Source organism: Ornithorhynchus anatinus, chromosome 9 (genome assembly GCF_004115215.2).
Source record: "Ornithorhynchus anatinus isolate Pmale09 chromosome 9, mOrnAna1.pri.v4, whole genome shotgun sequence".
Classification (NCBI taxonomy): domain Eukaryota; kingdom Metazoa; phylum Chordata; class Mammalia; order Monotremata; family Ornithorhynchidae; genus Ornithorhynchus; species Ornithorhynchus anatinus.
Window position 1 is genome coordinate 13434430 of NC_041736.1, and position 21827 is coordinate 13456256.

The following is a 21827-nucleotide window of genomic DNA, read 5'->3' on the forward strand; positions in this document are numbered from 1 at the left end:
CTGATAGGTGGAGTCAGAAAATTTTTGTATGCTAGAAAAGAAGAGAGAGAGACATTAAGTACCAACTAAATAAAATCAATAAGCAATACAACTGAATGTGGAGTTGAGGGGGAGGAAACAGTGAATGCCTGATGAGATGAAAAAGGAGTTTTGTGAATTAATAAAATGAGTAGGATGCCCATCTTCTAAGTTCTCAGATCAAATAAAACTGCAGGAATCTGCTGAGAAGTACAAACAAGAGGTAACAAGACCTTCTGTAATCCATTTATTAACGAGACCTTTAAATTTTGGAAAACTGAGCCTAATGAAAAATTAAGACAATTGTTTGGATCATTCAGATTATTACTGATTTCTCCTGAAACACGGAGATATCTTGAGACAATTTTTTTCTTGAATTATTTTGAGATAATCATTTTAATTTGTCTTTTGGTTTACAATTATAATTTTCCTACCAACAAGTCATTGAAATTCAAATGCCAAAACAGCCAAGCACTGGCACGGGCATAGAACACGAAGAATCAAACACCAAATGTTGTCAGCATGGTTAATCAACTTTAGTGTTGGGATCCAGGGTTAATAATAATTGAGGTATTTTTTATGCATTTACTATATGCCAAGCACTGTGCTAAGTTCTGGGGTAGATTCAAATTCTCCATATTGGACACAGTTGCTGCCTCCTTACAGGGCTCACGGTCTAGGGAGAGGTAGAACAGATAGGGAAGCTGCACGGCAAAGCCAACAGAGGAGAGGCCTGGGAGTCAGAAGGTCATGGGTTCTAATCCTGTCTCTGCCACTTGTCTGCTGTGTGACCTTGGCAAGTCATTTCACTTCTGTGGGCCTCAGCTGCCTCACCTGTAAAATGAGTCAGGGACTACTTCCCACCCAATTTGCTTGTATCCACCCCAGCTCTTAGTACAGTGCCTAGCACATAGTAAGTGCTTAACAAACATCACAATTATTATATTTAATTTCCATTTTGCAGATGAGAAATGAAGAGGGAAGACTAGTCACTTGCCCAAGGTTACAAAGCAGGCAATGACTTCCAGTCCTGTACTCGATTTACTAGGCCCCACTCAGAGGACTAAAACTTAGAGTTTCAAATGGTTTTTTGAAACTAAGGATTAACGATTAATTTCTGATATTCAAATTTCACAAACTGATCATACCACCCTAAAACTGAATGAGGTTCCTGGGATAATTCAGATCGAAACGAGAACCGTCATTAGGACCATTATTTTTAAACAATGAACCAAGAATTCTAGACAACAGGTAACAAGTCTAGAGCAGACAATCCAGTTTTCTTAATTTTTCAGTAGATATTTCCTTTTTGGTGGGGCGCCTCTGAAGCTTAATGACAAATATTCACAGTGTGGGGGGCACACAGATCCCATGAAGCTGTAACAAGTCATATCCCCCTGACTCACATTGAGAATCACACTGACCCAATGCACACAGACTCTCACCTTTACCCTCCCTCAACCCAATCCCAGGCCCCGAACACTGTTGCCAGCCTGGTGGCCTGGAAAAGGAGGATGGCTTCATCAGGCCTACGTGCATCAGTTGTCAAAGATCATACTCAGGGGCCAATCAGGATGTACAGGAAGAGGGACCGCTCCTCCAACCATTGATGCCTTGTTTCCATGAAGCTAGTGATCCCAAGGCACACCAGATTCAATGGAAACAAGAATACTAGTTACCAATCACCATTCTGTGGCTTGAAAAGGAAGCTGGAAACCCTTCAGGATTTAGGAGAGAAGGGAAATTCACCCAGGTGTTGAATCTGTGTGACTTTCTCTGTGTAGCTCAGCCTATTGTAGACAATATCAAAATGTACCACATTTTAAATTTTTAGTTATTTAGAAATTGAACTCTGCCTCATTCCTTCACCAGTTCTCTACCTCGGTAAAGTAACATGATTGGTCTCTGCTGCCCAAAGCAATAGCACATTATTTACTGAATAACAAATATAGCTAATAAATTATCAGAAGAACACTCTTCTTTCAACTGGAAAGTCTTTTGGCTTTTTTTAAATGGCATTTGTTAAGTGTTTACAATGTGCCAAGCACATAACCATTGGGGCAGATACAAGTTAGTCAGGCAGGACAAAGTCCATGTCTCACAAGGGGCTCACAGTCTTCATCCCCATTTTACAGCTGAGGGAACTGAGGCCAAAAGAAATGAAATGACTGCCAAGGTCACACAGCAGACAAGTGGTGAAGCCAGGATTACAACCTAGATCCTTCTGACGCCCAGACCCATGCTCTATCCACTAGGCCGCGCTGCTTCAGTGAGCTAAATGGGTAGCAGACTTAAAGGAATTCCAACAATCAGTGGATGAGTTAATATGGTGTGAAAAACGAACAGGTTGTTTCATGTTATAACTCTGAGCCTGCAAAGATGTTCATCCCTCAGAGAAGGTAAAATATTAAAACTTGTGTTATCATTTAGTGACAAGAACAAAATGGAAGTGCAGGACTACATTTGTCCATCTTCCACCCTGTCCTAGACAAGGAAAATTTGTCATTTTAGCCCATCTGGGACAGGAGGTGGAAAGAATGATAACAGTAGGCAAGTGGCACGTCTCTGTCACCTCCACTTCTGAAAACCCAGCCCCAAGTGGGACATTTTCCTACCCGTCCTATCAGCTTCTTAGCACGTGGTGGGATTAACCAGTGAAATCATGGAACTTCTACCCTCTTAGGTATGCATATTATATTCACTTAGGCTTCAAACTGAAAGGTAAAACTGATGCTTGTCTGGGATAGGGACTGCCAGCCCTCTTCTGTGATGAGTAATGGAAATATTGACACTTAAGTTTCATTAGTGCCCTTCCTCTGATCAAAACAATTGGTCCCTGGGCCTTTGTGTGTGGAACTAGTTCAAACAGCCCAAAGCCTAAGGAAAATCTCAGATGACTTAATTAATTGGTCCAGGCTTAGGCTTTGAGCCAGAGGCTAAATTATTCAGGGACTGCACGCATGTGAACCAATGTGTATATGCGTGTGCCTCAAGGAAAAGGTTTGTTAGTAAAAAGCAAGGGCTGTCAAAGATTGGATTCATGTTGCAGAGGTCCAGCATTTATAGGCTGGTTCATTCAAATGCAGGAACCCAAGAAATCCAAGCATTTTCCTAAATGTCCCGATTATTGAATCACCTTTTACTTGCCTTTGGAAGTTTAATCTTGGCCAGATAAGTCAATTTAAGGATTTTCTTGATACAACCAGCTCTCTTTTTTATGAAAACCATTACTATAAGATGAGTTATACAAAGATAATTTACCTTTAGCATATAAGCTTTCAATACATACAATTCACTGATTTCAAATAAGGAGGAATGGAGGAAGCAATACAGATGCTTAAGTTGGTAATCTTGTGTTTTTGACACACAACTGTACATAAATGAATTTTGTTCTTACCCTCATTCCTTCAAACCGGGATAAAGCCCTTAGAGGTCTCAAAGCTCTTAGTGTCCGCAGAGATTTGATGGCACCGAGTTCTGAGTAGCCCAGAGCATTGGCTACTAAGCTAACCAAGGAGACCTGCACACATCAAAAGGGAAAAGCAATAATTCTCAGTCATCAGTTGGACTCTAAATGCCTCCATTTTTACCCTATATGCTTTAGGTGTCCTCAAATATAGGCTTGGTAAGCTCCTTTTTGGAAGGGATCATGTTATACTTTATTATACTTTACTCTCCCAGCACTTAGTTCAGAATCACTCAATAAATATCATATTGAGAGTTTCATGAAGCATGAGATAAACAAAATACCTTAATTAGGAAAGTGAAACTCAGACACTAGACTATAATTTTCGTAAGATCGCTATACAGGATGAAGAAGCCCTTCTTCTTCGTCAAATGGGTCGGTCATTTCCGACCCATAGCGACTCCACGGACCCACCCTCTTCAGAACATCCCATCTTCTGTCATAAAGTCATTCCGATATATATCCATAGAGTTTTCTTGGTAAAGATACAGAAGTGGTTTACCGCTGCCTTCTTCTGTGCGTAAAAAGTTGAGTCTTCCATTGTCTTTAATCAACGTTTTGATCACTTGATCATTGATTTTTCCCATGTCGCTACTGCCCAGCACAGATGAATCAAATTCGATGCTTCGGCTTAGACCTTTCCATTACGGGCAGCCCTATATGTCATAGCTGTAAGCTTCACCAGCATAGGCAGACTCTCCTGCCACGATAATGTACAGATTCATAGGAGAGCTAAAGCCCTTAGCTAACTGCTAAAAGCAGCTCCAAGATGAGTGGCCCAAACAGTGGTTACAAGACATCTTTTCTCCTTCAGTCTGTACTTCAATCTGCTGCCCAGATCATCTTCTTAAAATGTCAATTAGCACACATAGCTCCACTCCACAGAAATGTCCACTCCACAGAAATCTCCAATGGCTGCACATCTCACTCTGCTTCAGGCACAACCTCCTACCATTGGATTTCAAGACTTTCTACCAGTTTTTCCCCTTTTATATACTGTCTACCTCCAACTGCTATTTTTCATCTTGTCCCTTTTGCTCCTTCCAAGTTCAGTTTCTAACTCACAACTCTCCTGGATTTGGGTCCTTGCTCTCATGGTCCCTGCTGCCTGGAATTTCCTTACCTTACAAATCCACCAGATTTCACATCTCCCCATCTTCACCTGCCTCTTCTAAAAGTTCATTTTCTACAAAAGGTCTTCTCTGTTAATCCCCACCACTCCAATTAATACTTAACCAAAACTTTGGATGCCAAAGAGGAAAGCCATTTGCTCTGTAATGATCATCGTCTTTTCTTGTCACTATTGCAGACAGAATATGGGATGGATGGGTCTGACAGGATGCAGTTTCTTATTTTCTAAAGGGGTATGCAAAGCCCAATTCATGCTGAGTGTGTTTGGGTCTGTCCTGTGGATTGATATTTTACACATTTTAGATTACCAAAGATTCTTAAAAACTTTCACTTAAATATTGTCTTAAAATTTCTCATTTATGCTATTTTTAAGGTTAGAATTAATGGATTTGATTTAGTATTTCACTCCCAAAGGAGTATTTAAACCTTTCCCAACATCCATTTTGTGTTTTTTTGAAACCCAAATTATTATTATGTACTCTAAACACACCATAGGGATATTTTTTCAGTGACCTTGGATAAATTAAAATCACATCTAAGCTTTATTAAAATCAGAGCTCCTCGAAAAGACCTCCCCCAACTAAGATCTCATTTTCTCTACTTCCTCTCCTTTCTGTCCCACAGCACTTACATACATATTCATAATTTACTTATTTATATTACTGTTTATCTCCACCTTCAGATTGTAAGCTCCTTTTGGGCAGGGAACATGTCTACCAACTCTGTAATATTACACCTAGTACAGTGCTCTCCACACGGGAAGCGCTCAATAAGCAAGATTGATCGACATCCTCCATTCCTAGTAACAACAAAAAAACCCCCAGTCATTTCCATTCCACTGGAAATTCACTCTGCCCAAAAGTCTCTTCCCCTAATTGAAACATTTCATTCCCCCATAGCTCATAAAGCAAGTTGCAGTCATTTCAGTTTTTTGCAGAAGAAGCCACATAAATCCAAGGTGAAAAATTACAATAGTAGGAAAGATGTGCCAAACATGAACACCAAATGCATGCTGAAAAGAAATTCACAGATTCCAACAGTCCAATGATGCTAATGATATGGTAAGGGGATTTGTTTGTAAGGGATCTTGTTTACTGGTGCTTATTCACCATGGCCAAATCAGTATGTCGAATTAGGTAACACTGACTACCGCATGACCTCATACGTGCCCATGCCTGACTGACAACTCTACGTGGAGTCACTGATCCCTGAGCTCCTACTGGAGGAACCAGCAGTCTTCCTGGACTCTGGGAAAGCAGCATGGCCTAGTGGGTAGATACTGGAAGGTCTAATTTTGGCTCCACCATTTGTCTTCTGAGTGACCTTGGGCAAGCCAATTAACTTCTCTGTGCTGCAGTTCCCTCATCTGCAAAATGGGGATTCAATACCTGTTCTCCCTCCTACTTAGACTTCGAGCCCCACGTTGAACCTAATTACCTTGTATTTTATCCCAGTGCTCAGTGAGCACTTAACAAACACCACGATTATTACCACTCCACGGCCACTCGGGGTGACAACGGGTTGAAGACTGGAAGATGGGAAGGCCTGAAATGCTGACTGTCAATCTGACAGAAATGATGACATTTGGAATTCTGAGTTGAGTTTGACAGGGGCCCAATGAAGCCTAACTCCAAAACCACCACTCCCATATGGGTGACACTAGAACCGGTTAATTGTAAGTTGGTGCTTTCATGCTTACCACATAGATTCAAACCCATAACAATTTTTTCCTGGAAAAGAAAACCTTCAATAATTATTTTCTCATGCAGATGAACCCAGTTCCCAGGCCAAGAGGAACTTCCTAAAATGCCTATATTGGCAGTCCAGGTAAAACATTCTAAGTACACAGCATCCAGATGATTTATATTCAACTGAACAAAAAGGCCAACAAAGCTCCTGAATTTACTGAAATTAAGTATTCCAGGTAGTTATCATCAACTTCCAGTTCTCTAGTTCATACCCTAATTAAACTTCTCCACAGAATTACTTAAGTCATCACATGGGGAGAAAACTATTTTCCAAACATGACTGCATCATTAAATTTGAAAAGTGGAAAGGTTTAACGTACTTTTTTCACAACTCTGCACATCACTAAAGGAGCAGCTGTTACTAATGGTTATTTTCCCCAATCCCTCCTTAAAATATCATAATCAGTGTTTTTATGTTTCTTTTCTCTGAGAGGAGAATTTTATCTTGGAACTCACAGCTAAGGAAAACAATTTAATAGTTAGCCTCACCAACTCCACATGAGATTTTAAAACTGAGGTTTCCATTCCCACCTCCTCTAGGTAGAAATGAAAAAAAATCTGGCCTCACAACTGAGCTGATCAGCTGGTTGATCAAAAGCAGAAGACATCCAGCTTTCATGGCCAAACTGGGTCAAAAGTACAAAGTGTGTTAAACAGATTTAATCATTAAGTAAACATAATCCTCTAAGAATTGATTTAGATGGCAGCCTTTTTAATCCTTTTAGTAACTCCACTTCATTTTAGATAGGGGAAATATCCTTGCCGCTAAGAATTTAAAAGGACAAAAACGTTGTAGGACAGAGCTATTAGTATCCTGACATTTCTTGACCATTCTAACATCTTTGTATAGAACATAGTTTGAGGTAGGGTGTATTTTTTTTTATATGGAAAAAATAAAAAATGGTAAATAAACTTGATAACCATTTTCTTCAGAAATGTACAAGTAGCAGGCGTGAATGATTACCCCATTAATGTGGCTGATTTGAATCCATAGTGCTGTTTCTGTTGTGGCTGTTCCTTCTGCCTTTCCAAAAATATTTCATTACACAAATGAGTTATTTTTTTTTTACTAAAAGGAGAAGCATTATGGGGAGCCTCGTGTATATCATTTGAGCCCAGGCTATAAAGCCCTTTGGTTAAAATACAACCCATTTTGATTGACAGTCTCACTTTTGTGACTGAAATAGAGAAGGAAGCATAAAACCTAATACAGGGAAAAAGCAAATTCAACTTTTTCTGGGTATTTAGGTTTCTCTAAAATTAATGCTACACCTCTCCCATGAGACAAGTAAAAAATGTTACTGAAAGATCTATCTTGGAGTATTGAGTGTAAATATTTTCCAACTATTATGAACTTTTAATTTTTATGAGGTAGGTCGGCTCTCACAATTCTTGAAAATTTAGACAGATATTAAAAGCTAAGGAAATTTGAAATCTTTTTTTTTAAATGACAGAGACCTGGAGAAATACATTTCATTCATTCATTCATTCAATAGTATTTATTGAGCGCTTACTATGTGCAGAGCACTGTACTAAGCGCTTGGGATGAACAAGTCGGCAACAGATAGAGACAGTCCCTGCCGTTTGACGGGCTTACAGTCTAATTTCAAACTATCATTCTTCAGCACATATGCAAATTTCTTTCAACTTTATCACAAAGAAGAAGAGGCTAACACCTAAGTTTCTAGGCACTGCAGAGAGCCAAAAACACAGTTTGAATTTTCTCATGATAACTCATTCATTCAATTGTATTCACTGAGTGCTTACTGTGTGCATAGCACTGTACTAAGCACTTGGGAGAGTATAATACAATAAACAGACACATTCCTTGCCCACAATTCCCGGTGCCAAGCAGCTAGAATACCAGCACATTGCATTAAAGGAATTTCTCTCTGGAACCGCCCCCCACACCCAATTTGGCCTTGAAAGAAAAGATGCGATTCTACGCCTAGTTCTCCTGAATTGCCAGAGTTGTGTTCTTGCAGAATTCCGCATTAAGGAAAGCTTGGGTTGCAGATGCCTAATGTGTCATGCTGTAGCCAGAGAGGCTCACGTTACCTGCAAGGACACTCCTGAATTCCACTTTCAGGTGTAAGCCAAAATGAATAGCAAAAGCCTGCATTTACGACAGAGCTGAGTTACTCTCACTCTCTGAAGGTACAATTTTCTCCAACTGAAATGTAGCAGCTTTCTCTTCCCGGACAACCATTGAAATGCTGACAGTTTAATGTATTGTGGCTGATAAGGGAAATGGAAAGTGGCTCAAGGTCAGAAGAAGGTGGTCTCTATTCCAAAGTCCTTCCACCAGTAGGACAATGCCTATGGGAAGCAAGTGCGTGCAGTGGAGGATGACAAGATGACACCGGCCATCTTCTAATTGGAACAATGGGGAAACTATTTCTAGTGCAGGTGCGGATTGCTCCATGATGGTGTTTAGTGTTTGCCGTGTACTTTTTTAATGAATTGCTTCGAAAAAGAGAAGGAACATTTATTAAGCCCTGTATAAAATCAGGGCTTATTAAATATTTGCACCTGGATTCTCCCTTTCACTATAAGCCCCCAAATGTAAATAATAATTTCATTTCAAGCCCAAATCACATGCCTTTTTGGTATCCCTAAAATCACTGTCTCCTGTCACCAGATGGAGCTCTGGAAGGCTCCTTTATCCCTGTTCAGTCTTCCTGCTTTTACTAATTGTAATTTTTGTCTTTCTGCCCTGCCCCCCATTATCTAGTAAGTCTCTTGAAGATTGGGAACACGTGGTTTGCTACTGTTGTATTTCCCAAGTACAGTGTACGTGTACTTAGAACAAGACGTAGAACTGAATAATTGAGCAAATGTACCTAACACAATCCTTCCCTTCCCCTTGGGTGGAGGAAACACTAGCAAGTAGGGTAGTGTGACCCAAATTAAACCTAGCACCCTTGAAACTTTAGAAAAGGAGAGGGAGGGACAAATTATAAACCTGCAAAATAAAAGGTTTTGGCTAGTCACCTATTAATTGGACTTTTTCACCCTCTCCAGGGCCCTTCGAGGTTAAAATTAATTAGGCCAATTCTGAACTGGCCTTGTGATGAAGAAGCCAGTTTCAATATTCTAATTTTTACCTAGGACATCATCGATTAATATTTGGGCAGCTATTATGCACCAGAAAATGTATTTCAGTTTGTCTCTTTGCTCCTGGCTCAGTCCTACTTGGCACTCAACGAATGTCTTGAAAGTTGGTCAAATAACATCGCAGTGCTGTGCTTTTTTATATTGTTCCATTTGTAAATGAAAAATAGGCCAAGATTGCCTTTAACACGGTGGTTTCATTAAGATGAAACTGCTAAGTGACTTCATTAGAATTGGAAATTTATTTTCTAGCAAGTACAGTTTAGAATAATTTGTGAATTTTGGACATATAAGGAATAATGACTGTCCTCTGAGATGTATACAAATGGCTTGTACTTCTCCTGGAGCAAACTAATTCAATGTTGAGCATTTCCCTGAATGTCTTTACATTTATACAGTTTGGTATAAAACAGAGGTAACAGATAGTAGTCACGTTCAGTCGTATTCGCCACTTTTCGATGCCGTAAAAATAGAATGAAATTTGGTTATTTACAATAATGACATGTAAGGTAGCAAAAAGTCTGCCAAACAAATCACTCCAATTAAGCATCATTGATTTCTACGGGAAAAGCCCAACCTCAAACAAATAGTGTTTACCCAGGGGTGTTCTCTACGAAGAAATGAGAGATGGGAACAGAATAATAATCCCTCACATCCATACAGCACCTCTTACCCCAGAGACCTCTCAAAACATTGGCCAAGCTCAGCAGAAATCCATGGTTTATATGTACAAATGACTGCAGGGACAATTTCAGTGCATCCACCTCTGTTGATATACCAGTCCCAGTGGGCCTTAAGGGAGCTATTATATAAATTTATATATGCATATGTACACATAAATGTATATTTATATATATATATATAGCATATGTACTTTTGTAAACAGTACGTACAGCAACACTTTCAAATGAGTCTGTGGCTTCCCAAGGCCTAGCCTGGGTAGCCAATGTGGCTGGAGTACTTCTTGGTACTTTGTGGTACTTAGTACCTGTTAAGCACTATTACTATTAGCCAAGCACTGTACTAAGCGCTGGGGTAGATATAAGATATTCAGGTTTGACATAGTCACTGTCCCACACGGGGCTCACAATCTAAGCAGGAGGAAGGATGATCTAGTCCCCAATTTATAGTTGAGGAAATTGAGGCACAGAGAAATCGTGATTTGCCCAAGGTCACACAGAAAAGTGGCAGAGCTGGAATTCGAACCCGGGTCCTCTGACTCCCCTGCTCCTGTTCATTTCCATTAGGCCATGCTGCTTCCCAGGGGCATGAGGGACCTTCAGGAGCAGAAAAGTACTGTCTGCCATTGATGTACTTGGGCTGCTTGGTGGTGCAGCGGATAGGGATCTTGGGGACACCCAGCAGTTGCAGAAGGAGCTCAGACAGCGGGATGAACTTGGCCCTGGTCCCCGCCCATCATGCAAATTGACCCTTGGGGATTCCAGAGGCTAAGGGCGACCTGTCAACTGCAATACGCTACGGTGTCTATGCCAGACCCGCTTCAGTCCATTCTTCCCTTGGCTGCCCAGATCATCCTTCTAAAAGGTCATTCTGGGCATTTCCCTCTATGCTGCCAAAGCCTCCATAGGTTTACCTATTTCTCTCCTCACTAAGCCAAACCTCAAATTGGCTTTAAGGCACTCCCTCAGTTCTGCCCCTCTTCCTTATCATCCCTCTTCTCCCATTGCTCCCTGGCTCGTGCTCTTCACTCTTCAAGTTCACCATCTCACTGTGTCCTTCATCTCGCCTCTCCAATCTCCTACCTCTCGCTCATGTAACCGTCCCTCTTCCGTGCAATTCCTCTCTCTCCAAACCCATAGCTCTCCCAATTTCGAAGGCCTCCCGAAATCCCACCACCTCAGTAGGCATCTCCTAGCTTTATTCCGCTCTGGTCACCGTCTCTCAACTAGCTACTACTTCAGTACTTGGGCAGTCATGTTTACGTGTGGCCCTTTTGTACATATCAATTTACCAATTCTACTATTGAAACACATTCACCTATTCATCTCCCCATGCTGTTTTTTTTTTTCCTTTTATCTGTAATCAGTGTTGAGTGCTTGCCCTTCTAGATCGTAAACTTCTCATAGGAGGGGCTGTGTATTTTACCTGTTTTGTACTCAACTGAGCACTTAGTGTAGGTCTGGGCACACAATAGGCATTTAATTCCTTTAATTGGGTGTTTTGGGATTGTGTTTGCTTAAATCATCTATTCAGCTGTAAAAAGGAGGGCAGATGCTGGGGCCTTTAGCTACAAATAGATGTTCCCTACTGCCTAGCACAGTGCTCTGCTCACAAGAGGCACTCAATAAATGCTGCTGATGAAGGTGACCTTGCTGCAATTCATTTGCAATTTATATAAGAGGTAGCTGAGCCTGTATTGGAACAAAAAGCAGGGCTGCTGTTTTTGTTTGCTGGGGAAATTTCTTTCTTGTGATGAGACAATTTACCTGATAATGGGTTGGTCAACAGTTGGCAAGCACTCCTTTTAATAAGATTGTCATCTCTCTCTGTAATTCTGCTTCCCTGTCTTCCCTCAATGTAATGTTTTTAATTTGAACGGGTCTTTGTTTTCCAGAAGTTCCCAGAGTAAGAGTGAGGCAAGCCGCTAGGACTGAGGTTGAATGGAAAAAATCAAATCTTTTCACCTGGCAGGGTCACTGACTTCTGGGTTCCTTAGCTTGGTTTACAGATGGACTAGGGATACATCATATGCCCCACTTCTAACCCCACAATACTTATCTGTATATCTCTAAATTATATATTATACATTATTTACATTAATGCCCCTACCCACCTCTAGATTGTAAACTCATTACGGGCAGGGAACATGTCCCCTATTTCTGCTGTATCGTACCTGCCCAAGCGCTCACGACAGTGCTCTGCACAAAACAAACAATAAATACGATTGACTGATCACACATTCTACAAGCAATGTCTTATCTGTGCAGGGGCATGCCTACTAGCTAGAGGTTGATCTCAAGATTATATTTTCTCTAGTGCACTACTGGATTAAAAATAGATATTTCCATTATAAAATGTATTTTAAAAATATGCTTGTCCCATGCAAACTTAATTTAGAATGAGCCTTCTCCCCACAAGCCATTTAATATATTATACATTAATTTACCATCACATTATAAGCAGATTATCATTATAAGCAAATTTCCAAAAGAGTAATCTTAGAACACTTACATCTACAATTAGGAAGTCCAACCAGCACCAGGCATTAGTGAAATATGTTTGAAAACCATATGCTACCCATTTAAGAAGCATTTCCAGAATGAAGATGTAAGTGAACACCTTGTCAGCATATTCCAGCATGGTCTTAATTGTTTTTCTCTGCTCAATGTATATGTCTTCAAAAGCCTATAAACAAGAAACGTATATTTTTCATTTAGACAATTTAAGTCTTACACTGAGTAGATTCCTGAAGAGATGCAAGTCAGTGAGGTAATCTCTCATTAAATGAGGAGTGTGGGATACTGAGTTGAATTTTGATGATGGGTCTCTTTTGTCCAGGTGACAGAGAGAGACGTCATAAACCAGGAAGTGAGTTCAGAGCTGTGAAGAGTTACTGCGCTAATTTTTTCTAGTTATATGAGGGGCACAGGGTGATTTGATGGACACCCTTATTTTGGAAGGTGTCATATTTGAGTCCGGCTTAATCACGCTCGGATACGTGAAGCTGCACCAGCTTCCATCTAAGGCCGTTCAGGTTTTCTGGGTGGTGTGTCATAATTCTTCATGAAGTGGGGGACAGTGCGGAATGTAAGACCTCGTCACCCTTGTACTTGGATTTGAACCCTGCATTCAGCCCTACCCTCAGCCCCACAGAACTCACGTTCATAACTGTAATCGATTTATTTTCACGTCCGTCTTCCCCACTAGACTGTAAGCTCCTTGTGGACAGGGAATGTGTCTACCAACTCTGCTGTTGCATATACTCTCCCATACGCTTAGTACAGGGCTCTGTAGAGCGCTTAGAAAGTGCTCAATAACTATGCTCAATGCCAAAACAGAGTCTCTCAGAGAAAATAGCCTTGTAGTGTTGTTACTGAAGGCTGGTTTGATTATTCAGTTATTAATGATCCGCATATACTGCAACTACCCCAGTGCTTAGCACAGTGCTTGACGTGGAGTAAACGCTTAAATACCACAATTACCACATTATCACTGAACATAAAGCCTGTGATCAAAAATGTGGGCTGCAGGAGAACCTAGACTTCTTAAGGGGGAAATGCATTCCAGTAGAAAGCTTGGAGACTTGAACCCTTCTGCTTAGGAAATGCAATATTGGTAATAATAATAATAATGTCGGTATTTGTTAAGCGTTTAATATGTGCATCAAGCAACGGAGATCATCAAGGTATGGGTAAGAGCTCTTTAAGATACTGTAGAACACTCTTACATTTTTGTTCCTCTTATTCTCTTTCTCTTCAACAGGGCAAACAAGTTGTAAGAAACCTGCTGAGATTGATATACTGCCTGAAAGCATCTGCTTAAGATAGTGTATCCTTGGTAATCAGTCAGTCATTGAGCACTTACTGTGTGCAGATCACTGTACTAAGCGCTTGGGACAGTACACTATAACCATAAAGAGACACGCAATCAATGGTATTTTAGTGCTTTCTCTGTGTAGAACACTGTACTATAAGCTTAGGAGGACAATGTACTAGTTTAATTTAGCTGGGTTGTCCTTATACTCAAAATAGAGCTGAAATTAGCATTTGAATGCCAAGATGCATTCAATATAAGTGTGTCATATAGATAGGCTCTCCTCTTGGTCTTGGGTATATGAACTATCTTTACAATTCCCTGCTTTGCTTCTAATGAACAGTTCTGATGTAGGAGGGAATAATAAACTGCATTTAAAAAAAACCCAGACTTTCTTTATCAACCATATGCTGGCTAATTTTATCCATATCATGTTTCTGTATCCTGCTTTTCCTTAACTTAGCCTAAAAGAGGTGTTAATACCGCCTTAACATCTGCTTGATGAACACAAGATGAGAAATTCTGTCTGACTTTTGTATCCATCTGATTTGTTTCCTGCTAAATGCCACTATTTTACCCCTTATACGCTCAATTTTTCAGGGTGTGTGGTGGATCCTCCATCCTGATTTTGAAGTGTTGACTATATTTACTAGGTTTTTAAACTATTTTCTTCGAACTCTTTCTCCAAAATACTTTTGTGTCACTCACCAGAGCACCGCTGCTGAGAAGGATCATGAAGACGATGAAAGTCTCAAACCAGTTATGTTCAACAATGCCATAGCAGGTTTTTCTCAGATTCCACCAGATTTTTCCTTTGCCTTCTTCTATACTTACTTGACAAAATGGGAATTTTTTAATGCAACCTGTAAACATAGTAAAGTGTGATACATTAGAATAAGCTCTTCTGAAGTAGGAAACTAGGCCCTGAGTTTCCACTGACTTTTGGTAAGCGATTCTGAAGTAGAAAACTAGGCCCAGAGTAATTATTCTGCCACTGACTTTTGGTACATGAAGCAGGTATTACATGGAACTGAAAATTACAAGGAACTGAAAAATTTTAAAAAGTGAAATTTCAGGGTGACAAAGGCCTGAGAATAGTGAGAAATGAAATAATTAAAATATTTCTCCTCATCGGCGGGGATCATGTCCATTAACTGTACGGCACTCTCTCAGCACTTGGTACAGTATTCTATACTGAGAAGATGCTCAACCAATACTATTGATTACTGAAGTACTCATTTGTTATTGCTGCTGGAATTTTGAAAGGCAAATGGTCTCCTTTTTTTTTGTTTGAACTATCCAGTCATTAAGAGCCTCCTGTAATTCCTATTCATATACTTGAGTTTATAATGTTTATTGGACATTCAGCCTTCACAAAGTACTGAAACTATCACTGAAAATGTCTGCAGGATGGGTTACGGATCCAGAGGCTGACTGTCTTATTGAGAAGAACAAAAGGCTCTAGGCAGCCAAAAGTGTCTGAGGAAAGTACACAGTGCCTCCACTGAGGATATCAATATTTCTGGGTATTTATGGAGCTGCACGAAGGATCCAAAACGGGAAAAGCCAATTTTCTAGGCAGGGCACCACTTGCTGCTCAGAACAAATGTCAGCTCTGTCAGCCATTCCTCAGTTGCTGGAACTCGATGTAAATTCAGAGGCAGGAAGGAGAAGTGCTTCAACATGAATATTTTCATTAGCTGCTGATGGCTAGCTAGGGACTAGGAGACACAATTTCCTACAAAATCCTTGACATTTACTAAGAACTGGGAATAAGTAAGAATAAAAAAACGCCCTGACAGTTTGTTGGCCAGCCATCATTATATACTTAACACAATACTTTCCTCCCCTATCTCAGAAACTTTTCTGAGGTGGCAGGCAATTTTAGAGAATGTGAAGTGGATTCTCTAATTAAACTCTCTCATTCATTTGCTAAATCTGCCTATCTGCTTGGTGAGGCCCCCATCACAGCAACTTCAGTTTAGTTGGTTTTTCTCACTTTGGTCCAGGCCAAAAAGGGATTGGCTTGAGCTCCGATAATCACCACCTTTGATTTTTGTTAGATCAGGAAAAGAACTAAAATCCAGATCTGTATGTAAATTTTGAGTCTTTGTCCCATCCCACACCTATCTGGAAAAATTATCTGCCATCAATCTTCAAAAAACTAGAAGTCATTAGAAGGATCGCACCAATGATATAATATGGTGATAATCAATCAATCACATTTATTGAGAATTTTCTGTGTGCAGAGCACTGAACTAAGCCCTTGGGCGACTAATATATAACAGGGAGACTATAATATAACAGAGTTGGTGAACAATTCCTTGCTGACAAAGAATTTAGACTAGAGGGGGAGAAAGACAACAGTATAAATTACAGATAATAATAATAATAACAATAATGATGGCATTTGTTACGTGCTTACTATGTGCCAAGCGCTGTTCTAAGCACTGGGGTAGTTACAAGATAATTAGCTTCTCCCACGTGGGGCTCACAGACTTAATCCCCATTTTACAGATGAGGTACCTAAGGCACAGAGAAGTTAAGTGACTTGTCCAAAGTCACACAGCTGACTTGTGGCGGAGCTGGGATTAGAACCCACGACCTCTGGCTCTCAAGCCCGGGCTTTTTCCACTAAGCGACAATATAGGGCTAACAGTAGGGTGAATAAAGGGTGTAAATCAAAGGGCAAAGGTGATGCAGAAGGGAGTGGGAGAAGAGGGAATTAGGGCTTAGTCAGGGAAGGCTTCTTGTTTGAAGATGTATCTTAATAAGTCTTTGAAGGTGGAGAGAGTGACGGTCTGTTGGGTCTGAAGGAGGAAGGAGTTTGTACAGGCTCTATAATAAGGTTTATAGGGATAACCCTATCAGCTAATTGATCAGCATCCACAGCTGCCTATCCCCTCTCAGTCGTGAATGGTATCTCCGAGGAAAAACATAATGATGGCACAGGAAAACATGGGTTTTATTGAATAAGTCAAATCTCAACAAGGTTCTAAGCGGAGTTATGGTCAAAGACAGTCCCAGATGTTTTCCATGAATCACGATGAGTTTGACTTCACTGAGAAAGAATGTCATTTCTGGACTGCGAAGGGAAAGTATGAACAGCTCAAAGAGACCACGCAGCAAGTCCCATGTGCCCACGCACAGCACGCTGTCTTAAATCTGGGGTCTGCCAGGCCACCTCTTTCTCGAGCATCCCCCGAACAGTCCTCAAAGAGCATTTGAGCACCTGATATGTGCAGAGCACTGTACTAAGCAACGTAGAGACTACAATAGGATTACTAGACAGGATTCCTGCCTGCACTGAGCTTACCACCTAGCTGGAGACCCAGACCCTAAAAAAAACTACTGATGGGATAAATGAGAGTATAAAGATATGCATAAGTACTATAGAGGTGCGTACCCAAGGGCTCAGGTAGCACCCAAGCAGCACTTGAGGGGTGGGTCGAAGGCAGAAAGGCTTTGAAGTTTCAGAGTGCAGTGTTTTGGCAAGTGTAAAGGGAGAGAGAATTACGGGTAGGAAGGAGGGCGTTCGCAAGAAGTTGGTAGCGGCGGGAAGAAGAAAGAAGCACAGGTTATAAATTGGTTTGAGCGTAATGATATGTGAGTTAGGATATACTAGGAGAAGAAAGTGGATAATAATAATAATAATAATAATGGTGGTATTTGTTAAGTGCTTACTATGTGCAAAGCACTGTTCTAAGCGCTGGGGGGATACAAGGTGATCAGATTGGCCCACATGGGGCTCACAGTTTAAATCCCCATTTTACAGATGAGGTGACTGAGGCACAGAGAAGTGAAGTGACTTGGCCAAAGTCACACAGCTGGCAAGCGGCAGAGCCAGGATTAGAACCCATGACCTCTGACTCCCAAGCCCGGGCTCCTTCCATTGAGCCACGCTGCTTCTCTAATAATAATGTTGGTATTTGTTAAGCACTTATTATGTGCAGAACACTGTTCTAAGCACCGGGGTAGATACAGGGTAATCAGGTTGTCCCACGTGAGGCTCACAGTCTTAATCCCCATTTTATAGATGAGGTAACTGAGGCACAGAGAAGTGAAGTGACTTGCCCATAGTCACACAGCTGACAAGTGGCAGAGCCGGGAATCGAACCCATGACCCCTGACTCCCAAGCCCGGGCTCTTTCCACTGAGCCACGCTGCTTCTCTCATAAGATAAATAGGATAAATAAGAGGGGGAGAGCCTCCCCATTCAATCAATTCATTAATAGTATTTGATCATTGAGCATGTGCAGAGCGCTGTACTTAGCACTTGGGAGAGCATAATTGAGACAGTAACCATAATCACGATCCCTGCCCTCAAGGAACTTGCAATCTAGAGCAACAGACGTCCTTCCCGAGTGTTAGAATGCCGCTCTGCCGTGGCAGGTGGAAAGCGAAGACTGTTTGGAGTGGGACGAATAACAGAGTCACCACACATCCTATCCGTTACCAAGACCTGCCGGTTTCACCTCTACAATATCGCCAAGATCCGCCCTTTCCTCTCCACCCAAAAGGCTACCTTACTGTTACGGGCTCTCGTTATATCCCGGCTAGACTACTGTGTCAGCCTTCTCTCTGACCTCCCTTCCTCCTCTCTCGCCCCGCTCCGGTCTATTCTTCACTCCGCTGCCCGGCTCATCTTCCCGCAGAAACCATCTGGGCCTGTCACTCCCCTTCTTAAACAACTCCAGTGGTTGCCTATCGACCTCCGCTCCAAACAAAAACTCCTCACTCTTGGCTTCGAGGCTCTCCGTCACCTTGCCCCTTCCTACCTCTCCTCCCTTCTCTCTTTCTACCGCCCACCCCGCACACTCCGCTCCTCCGCCGCCCACCTCCTCACCGTCCCTCGGTCTCGCCTATCCCGCCGTCGACCCCCGGGTCACGTCCTCCCGCGGTCCCGGAACGCCCTCCCTCCTCACCTCCGCCAAACCGATTCTCTTTCCCTCTTCAAAACCCTACTTAAAACTCACCTCCTCCAAGAGGCCTGCCCAGACTGAGCTCCTCTTCTCCCTCTACTCCCTCTGCCATCCCCCCTTTACCTCTCCGCAGCTAAACCCTCTTTTTCCCCTTTTCCCTCTGCTCCTCCACCTCTCCCTTACCATCCCCACAGCACCGTACTCGTCCGCTCAACTGTATATATTTCCGTTACTCTATTTATTTTGTTAATGAATTGTACATCGCCTCGATTCTATTTAGTTGCCATCGGTTTTTACGAGATGTTCTTCCCCTTGACGCTGTTTAGTGCCATTGTTCTCGTCTGTCCGTCTCCCCCGATTAGACCGTAAGCCCGTCAAACGGCAGGGACTGTCTCTATCTGTTGCCGACTTGTTCATCCCAAGCGCTTAGTACAGTGCTCTGCACATAGTAAGCGCTCAATAAATACTATTGAATGAATGAATGAAAGAGTTGACCCCTCACAGTTCATCATATATTCTGTCTTCTATTTTGGATAATTACATTTTTTAAAATCCTCCCACTGTCTGTAATTAGTTGTCCAAAATCTGTCCCTCTTTATGAGCCTTTTTTGACTGTGTAGAACAGGGGCTGTGTCTGAACCCTTCCTCTTGCAGTCACCCTCAGCGCTTTACACAATTTTTGGCAAAGAGTAAGCATTCAGATTCCAGAATGAAATCAATAATGGCACTGTTCTCCTGCTGAAGGGTCTTTTTTCTTATGGCCTCAAACATACTACATACAGGTTTACTCACAGGATGGTGTTTTTCCTCTTACCTTCTGTAAAGCAGGCTTCCGGTTCAAGGTTTTCTTCAGGCTCAATCTCAGCTTGTTCTCCTTCTCGCGGGGGAGCGATATCAACGGTGCTGCCTTCGGAGGAGCTGGTGGCATTAAGTTTCTGAAAACAAACACCGCACAAGTAAAAGTTTTTTCCCCTTTCCAGCACACTTGTGCTCACTGATTATCTGGCGGAATTAACGAGGGCTGTGTTTAACATCGCTCTGATTTCACTAACCCAGATACGGCACAGTTACACCCCAGTGTGAATTAAGGGCCTACTGTCGAAAACCATGAGAAAACATAGGAATCCCCAAGAACAATGTAGCTACTGACCTGATCCATAGATAAGATTTCTGAAAGGAAGGTTGAATAATACTTAATGTGGGTGACTTAAATAGCTCTATCGAGAAATATTATTTCAATCTTTATATCTGGTTATAGTACATGGGTCACATCAAGTTTTTCTAGAAGTAAAGCCAAACCAAGAGAAGTTTGAACAAGGTTTAATCGAGATCACATCTGCTACTGATTATTCTGATTACATCAATTTACGCAGTCTCTTTATTTTCATATCTTTGGGGGAGAAAAATATTACCAGTTTTTTCTAAGCACTGTCCATGATTCTGTAATTTTGGAAAGGAAGAGCATCACATTAGAGCATCTCATCACAAGAGAATCATAGTCATTACTGTTTAGCCCTGACCTATTTCTTCTAGTTTGCATATTTTCCCATTATTCTATCAGTAGAAATGTAAATGCAGATTTTTTGTGTGCTTGATTGAAAAGGTGAAATTTGGTGCATTTTCATGAGGTACAGATTCTGAGACAAATATGTTTTTTTAATTAGATTTCCAAACCTGATTCCTTCAAGGGAACCACTGGAAAAAGTATACGGATAGAAAAAAAAATCCTTTCATACTCCAATATTTACTAAGTGCTTTTTGGTCTTCCAGTAGAAATGCAAATATTGTCTAAATGTGATGTTGGGTAAATGAACGGAAAAGTGCCCGACTACAATAGCTCAGTCTGAACAGGGCAAAGCCAATTCATTTTTTTAAAAAAGCCAAACCCACAAAAGATCTGAACACACATTTTTTAATGGCACCGACAGAAGCAACCTTGTTTTTAATCAAACAATGGAGGATTTGAAATGAGATTAGCTTTAATCATTCTTATAGCCTGACTAGAAGTCATTTGTTCGAAGCCAGGGGTGGCAGGGGGAGGGGTGTGTACGTGTGTGTGTGCACGTGCGCACGCACACGCCTTGGGTCAGACTCCAGAATGGTTCTGCTTAATTGATTGACATCTCTTGATCAACTCTTCCAGTCTTCCCTCGGGAATAAATGAAATGTTGCCCGTTTGTTCTTCCTACATTTAGAATATAATTTATTTTGCTGCACTCTATATTAGTAGCCACAGAGCAGCGTGGCCTAGTGAAAAGGGCACTGGCCTGGAAGTCCAAGGACCTGGGTTCTAATCCCGGCTCTGCCAATTACTTGCTCTATGACCTTGGGCAAGACACAACTTCTCTGTGCCTCTATTCCTCAATTGTAAAATGGGGATTCGATACCTGTTCTCCCTCCTACTTAAGACTGTGAGCCCCCACGTGGGATAGGGACTATGTCCGACCTAATTAACTTGTACCTACCCTAGTGCTTAGAACAGTGTTTGACACATAGTAAGTGCTTATCAAGTACTATAAAACAAACACAAGATAAGCAAGGCATTGAGTATCAAGCTAAGTCCTGCAGTAAAATTTAAATTGGAAAAATGGAACAGTCTCTAATCTTCTTTTCAGATAACTTTTCCCCGTGATGTTCACACTCCTCTGCTAAATAAGAAAAACATCACATTTCCTCTCAAAAATCCAACTCCACTGTATTGTACTTTCGCAAGTACCAAGCACTTAGTACAGTGCTCTGCACATAGTAAGCACTCAATAAATACTATTGAATGGTACAGAGCTCTGCATGCAGCACTCCATAAATGTAATTAATTGATTAGACACCCTACTAGGGAAATTGATATAGACTAAGGGATTGGAATTGACCATGGATAAAAAGGACTATTCAGTCAATCAATCAATGGCATTTATAGAGCACTTTCTAAGTCTAGAG

General features: G+C 41.3%; 1 protein-coding gene across 13 annotated transcripts in view; it reads right to left on the reverse strand.

The window, feature by feature from the left end:
• The window catches only part of SCN3A (sodium voltage-gated channel alpha subunit 3), a 113879-nt gene that overhangs the window by 12606 nt on the left and 79446 nt on the right, over nucleotides 1-21827 (reverse strand). For all 13 annotated transcript variants that reach the window (XM_029071783.2, XM_029071780.2, XM_029071778.2 and 10 more), the window contains 4 exons: nucleotides 19708-19828; nucleotides 14680-14834; nucleotides 12670-12843; nucleotides 3416-3538 (listed from right to left, as the gene is read on the reverse strand). In XM_029071783.2, coding sequence (XP_028927616.1) covers nucleotides 3416-3538; nucleotides 12670-12843; nucleotides 14680-14834; nucleotides 19708-19828 — 573 coding nt within the window. The remainder of the gene's footprint in view (nucleotides 1-3415; nucleotides 3539-12669; nucleotides 12844-14679; nucleotides 14835-19707; nucleotides 19829-21827) is intronic.